This window comes from Spea bombifrons, chromosome 7 (assembly GCF_027358695.1).
Source record: "Spea bombifrons isolate aSpeBom1 chromosome 7, aSpeBom1.2.pri, whole genome shotgun sequence".
NCBI lineage: Eukaryota > Metazoa > Chordata > Amphibia > Anura > Pelobatidae > Spea > Spea bombifrons.
Genome location: NC_071093.1, coordinates 27,536,858 through 27,542,857, shown reverse-complemented (window position 1 = coordinate 27,542,857; position 6,000 = coordinate 27,536,858). Strand labels below are relative to the sequence as shown.

At 36.4% G+C, this 6,000-nt stretch overlaps 1 protein-coding gene across 3 annotated transcripts in view; it reads right to left on the bottom strand.

Moving 5' to 3' along the window:
* Positions 1–289: 289 nt before the first annotated feature.
* TMEFF2 (transmembrane protein with EGF like and two follistatin like domains 2) overlaps positions 290–6,000 on the bottom strand; it is a 235,332-nt gene continuing 229,621 nt past the window's right edge. For 2 of the 3 annotated variants that reach the window (XM_053472185.1, XM_053472188.1), the window contains one exon: positions 2,504–2,828. In XM_053472185.1, coding sequence (XP_053328160.1) covers positions 2,732–2,828 — 97 coding nt within the window. In that variant the 3' untranslated portion in view covers positions 2,504–2,731. Of the gene's footprint in view, positions 453–2,503; positions 2,829–6,000 lie in introns of those variants that run through there. The other variant, XM_053472187.1, reaches the window with a different exon arrangement.

Below are 6,000 nucleotides of genomic sequence, written 5' to 3'. Positions count from 1 at the left end.
AGTGTCTCATCAAATCTTACTTGATTATTAAGTATTATAAAAGTCCATACAATTCTGAAATATTATTTATATAAAACTAATTCCCTCATTAAGCAGCTGTCAATAATGAAATTATGGACTGGTGTAGAAACTGACTACAATTGTGATTTATTTAGGTCAGACCAAAAGGATAGTTTTACCCATTATGACAGCCAGTATCAAACATTTTAGAAAACAAAATGGTGACTTTATTTGGGCTGATTAAATATATTCCATCTGTCCTGACAAAATATTAGCATTTGTTTTCAATAACTATGTTGTATTACATTGTTTTCAAGAATAGAGATGCCCAAACAACGCACAAATGATATCTTAAATTAGCAACATCTTATGTGTAAGATATAGTTGGAGTATTCTTGTATTATAGGCATTATGTAGTGGTCATTTTACGCAAATCCAAGGACACAATATTCCTGTAAGAAAAAAAAAGAAATTGTGATAGGAGGTAGGAGAAGATACACAACAATTTGCAGAACAAAATAAGAAGTGAGATAATATATGTTATCCAAATAATATTAGTTGGAAGGCTCTGTTTCTTTTGCAAAACGTATATGACATTTCCAACTAAAGTACAAATATTTTTTACACAAACATATTGTAGACCTTAAGTTTAGTTTGTTACACCGTTCTACTTCCTAGAGTAAATAACACAGAATTTGACAGAATTTGACGGCACATAAAGAACCATTTGGCCCATCTAAGTTTGCCCATTGTTTCTAATGTAAGACACAGGTCTTAATCAGTCCTTGATCCTGATATCTTTAAGCTTACTATACATGTTAAAATTGCCTTACTGTATTAGCCTCTAATCATGGGAGGCTGATGGGTGAATGTTTAAGTTTTCCACCACAGTTCTGACAATTTTATTTACTAAAGGATTGTTGGCAGGAGAGTTGTGGTTATTCCTTCACTATTAATTACAGGGGCAATATTAGCAAGTTCCTCTAGCATGAAGGGCTAAGCTGTCCCTGTATTACACATAATTAATTGTGTTGGTGAGACTGAAGAAATCTTGCAGATTTAACTTTACATTAAGAGCCAACCAAACTCTTCATGCAGGATAAGCATACCTGGGAACTCCCCAGGTCTGACCCAGAGATTGCTGGGTGAAGCACCCCTTCTCCGTGTCAAGACTCGAATCCTCCGGGTCGCGGGCTCTTGACAGGCCCCGCTCCCCGCCCATTTTCCCATTAGATGGGGATGTTTCCCATTGGCATCATCCGGAACCCCCCCTGACATCATCGGGAACGCCCCACGACGAGACATCCCACTCACATCGGCGGGACATCTCACTGACATCGGCGGGACATCCCACTGACATCAGTGGGAACTCTCACCGGCGACACAGGATCGCCCCCTGATGTCAGTGGGCAGTCCTGGCTGCGTCCCGCAAGGGAAGGCTCCGGTTAGCCGGAGCCCTGAAGTTCCCAGGCATGAGGATAAGGTATAGCAAAAAGAAGTGAAGGAGCTGAAACACAACTCTCCTTTTAGTGAATAAACCCTTTATGCTTTGAATTACATTAGGACAACAAGTAAGCCTATGTTTTTAATTGAATATGTGTCCTGTAGCAGCGTTTTGGAAAATGTGTGTACACCACATTGTACTCCGACACTCCCAGTTTGTACATTTTTGTTTGCATCATCTCTGTTAAGGTGTATGGAACCTGCCAGCTGTGGAATTTTTATTTTCTCAATTATTATTAAGCTAGAGCTACAAAAAAGATCTGAACAACTCTGCAGCCTTATTTATTATTTCTAGGTTAACCATTACATAAATATGTTTTCTTCCCTGCTTAACTTATACTGATGTATAAAACTAAGGTATTTTCCTTCTTCTCTTCATCCCACCCTTACAAACTTTACCCTAAACTTTTAGGATGCAGCCTATAATTGGGTGGAGCCTATATTCAAGCCAATACGGTATATTATTCACTTTTGAATCTTTTTGTATTGCTTATGTTATTAAATGTAAATGTATACAACTTCTGTGAGAACTAAATTAACAAGTATGTAACAGAATGTAATATAAGGAGAGGCTTTTGTTACTGTACAGGTCATTATGTGAAATTAATTAAATTGCATTATTTCTTTGATATAAGGGTAACTATTTTACCATAAATTTATTGAGGAGAAAAATACATGGAATTGGTAATTATACATTCAAGGACACCAATGTTCATGACAAAGCATTTGGAAACCATTGGTGCCTAGAGGGCATTTACAGAAATCACAAAAGGGTTCTTCCACTGTTCTTACTCAGTTCTGGATCAGACTTCGAAATGAAATCATTATGAATAAATTGTAAGGTCTCCCCTCCAAAAATATCCTAAATATATAAAATACATTTTTTAAATGTATGTTAGACTGAAACTAGCAAGCACAACAAGTTTACAAAGCCAGTAGACATTTCTGATCACAGAGTATTTATTATATATAACAAATACATTGAAAAGAAAAAAAGCTATTTTGTGATATAAATAGTTTATTTACATTACAGAAAACATCAAGACAATGTATACTATCTCAAATATATCCATACATATTCAAATATAGCTGTAGTACATGTTTTCATTGGTGTAGATTACCACAAATGCAAGGCAACATGTGTAGATCTCGTCTCTTTATTCTGACTAATAATAATCTAGTCCAAGGTCTCTTTTCACAACTTTGCCATTGTGGAAACATGCGTGCTTTAAATTAACCGTGTTGATGCTCTTGTTGTATTATCTGAACTGTAATGTCCGGTGTTTTGCTTCTGTCTGTGTATCCTGTTGCTTCTTGGACATTTTCTGTAAAACATTAAATATACATTATCACATGCATATCAAAAGAGAACAAAATAAGTGAAGAAGTCCTGGAAAAGAAGCAGAACATCTATCACAAGCATCACCAGGACCCATGTGTTAAAAAAAGGGCATATTGTGAATGAAAGAGTATATGATATGAAGGGAACTGGAATTCCAGTCTAGGTGTCACTAAGCACAACAATCACTTGTGCCCACCAAGTGCTCACTAAAAAATCATAAAAAAGGATTTAAATGCTTCAAATCAAGTGGTGAAAGAAAAGAGGGAGCACATACCTGAGAACTCTGTATTTCACCATGGTTATACAGCAATATGTTTAACTCCTGGGTGAGGCAGCTGTGTTTGGTCACATCCAAATTCTGCCTACTCCCCATTAATGACCAAGATCCCAGGTAGGGGCATGAGTGGACATGGGCTCCATTAGGCTCATCCTCTTTGCTTGTTAATGTGTTTTTAAAAAACTTGACTGTCTTCCAGCCCCGATTCTGAGGTGATTTTTAAAAAAATGTCTGTTCTTTCACTTATCAACTCTTTAATTTTAAAGCTCACATGGTGCAAATTATCAAATACCTAAAAGCACTTCTAGGTGTTATAATAATTATTAATTAATAATATAATTACAATATTTAAATGGATCCATGTTACACAACTTACTGTACTTTAGTACATCATTAACTTTGGAGCATCCAGACACATAACTAGACTTTAGAATGGGTTCCTTCACATTTAAATTTTGGATAGTAGGGCTGGACTTGGACTGAAAAGGGGCCTTGACAGTTTAAGATCAGTGGTCTCTAAATGACAGATGTGCAGCCACTAGCTGAATACACATGGCCTCATGCTATGCTCTTATACTCCATGTGCGGCTGCATGTATCTAGCCAGAGGCCCCACAATGGAGGACCAGATCAACCTTACAAGTGGTAGTGGAGGTAAGTGTGCTGCACCTTCAGTTATTGGCCCACAAAGCTTTTGCCTGGTTTCCCAAATGACTAGTCTGGGTCTGTTAGAGAACCTTGCTCCACATATTACAATATTATGTAACATTAACTGTAATTACTTGAAATATCAGAAAAATAAGTATTAACTAAAATATAAATATACAAGATAATACTATATTCCCGTAGGCTAAAACAATATTCTATCTTTTTAAATTACTTTGCGCTTTATATCATATATCAATTATATATTTTTTTACATTACATTGTATATTAGTTCATAAGAATGCTTATTAAATACCCCAATTGAAACATATTACCTTTTCATAAAAAAACATATACATAATATTCATAGCTACATTTATTTTGCTCTGTATCACTGCATAGTTAGAAACCTAGTGAGCAGGCAGCTAATCTGATTGTAAAAAATTAATGGTCTTTCTATCTTTATATACGTTAATCCATATACTTTATTTTCCTTGTAATCCATTATACGGTGTTCACTCATGCGAACCTCATCAATGTTCATTGCTGAGTAGCTACAAACCTATGATGACAGGGAACATTTTCTGAGTAATATACCTTTCTATTGTTTCTACTTGGCTGAATTTCATACTTCACTTGATAAACTTCCCCACTGCTCTGGAATGCTTTGTAATGTCTCTTTCATTTGCTTTGGGCATATGCCATCTTGCTACCTATCCCCAGTGGCACTTTTAGTGACATACAGTTCTCTTCTCTTTTAGATTTGCCGAAAGCAAACTAAACATCGGCTGTAGAAGGAAGTCATGTGGACACAAATGTTGTCTTGAACGAAAATGCCAGCACAGGTTATTATTTTAAGCATCAAGGTTTTCCGGAGGATCAATGGACCATTTGTCAATTTGCCTTCCACAAGTTCAGCAGGTAGATGCCCCATGGTGTTTCATATGATGCTTTCTGCAATTTAATTATCTCACACCCACAGAGATTGTGGTTGAAAAGATGAACACAAATATGCTATTCTTAACTATACCAGATTTTTCTAAGAAAATATAAATGTCTCTTAGTAATATCTATTACATGTGGTATCGTTATAAGACATGCAAAAGTACATGTTGAAGAATGCATGAAAATAATCACATCCAAGTTATTATCTGCCGTTTGAAACAATAGCAAATAGAGGGGTTACAGTCAGTTCTACCTTGGCATCACACTTTATGAAGCCACGGGCCCAAGGGCAGTAACCTATATAGCCTTAAAAGGTAAACCTCCATTTAGGAAACTTACTAGTATATCAATGACCCTTTGACTTAATAACTGGTCAAACCTCTAACAAATGCTTCTGGTAGCTGTGGCTCAGACTTGCACAACTTCAGGAGGAATTTTAGACCATTCTTCCTTACAGAACTTCTTAGGATGTCTGGTGTGAAATGCTCAAACCTTAACACATTAGAGATGCTGTGGAATGACCTATTCCACAGCATTTCTAATGTTTTAAAGTCTAGGCTCTGACTAGGCAACTAAAAAAGATAATTTTCTTTTTTTAAGCCATTCTGTAGTAGATTTACTTCAATGTTTCTGGTTATTATCCTGCTTCCTCACCCAGCTTCTACTGAGCTTCAGCTGGTGGACAACTATCCTGACATTATCCTATATGATACTCTGATAAACTTAAAATGTATTGTCCCCTCGAGGATGACAAGCTGTCCAGTACATGAGGCAGTAAAGCAGACCCAAATCATGATGCTCATTCCACCGTACTTTACTGTTGGGATGATGTTTTCATGTTGGTATGTGGTGCCCCTTTTATGCCATATGTAGTGTTGCATGTTCTTCCCAAACAATTCAACCTTAGTTTCATTAGTACACATTTTTCCAGTAGTGTTGAGGAGAGTCAAGGTGCTCTTTGGCAAACTTCAGGCACGCTGCAATGTTGCAATTCTCGAGAGAAGAGTCTTCCTCCATGGTGTCTTCTCATGGACTCTATGCCTGTTCAATGTTTTGCATATGTTAGACTCATAGACAGAGATGTTAACCAGTTCCAATGATTTCTTCAAGCTTTTAGATGTTATACTAGGGTTCTAGAGTGAGTAACCACAGTACTAAATTGATTCCATTTATGAATGATTTGCCTAATTGTAGACTGACGAATACAATATGTTCAAATTACTTCGTAACCCTTTCCAGCTTTATGCAAATCAACAAATCTTGATCATAGGTCTTCTTAGATTTGTTTT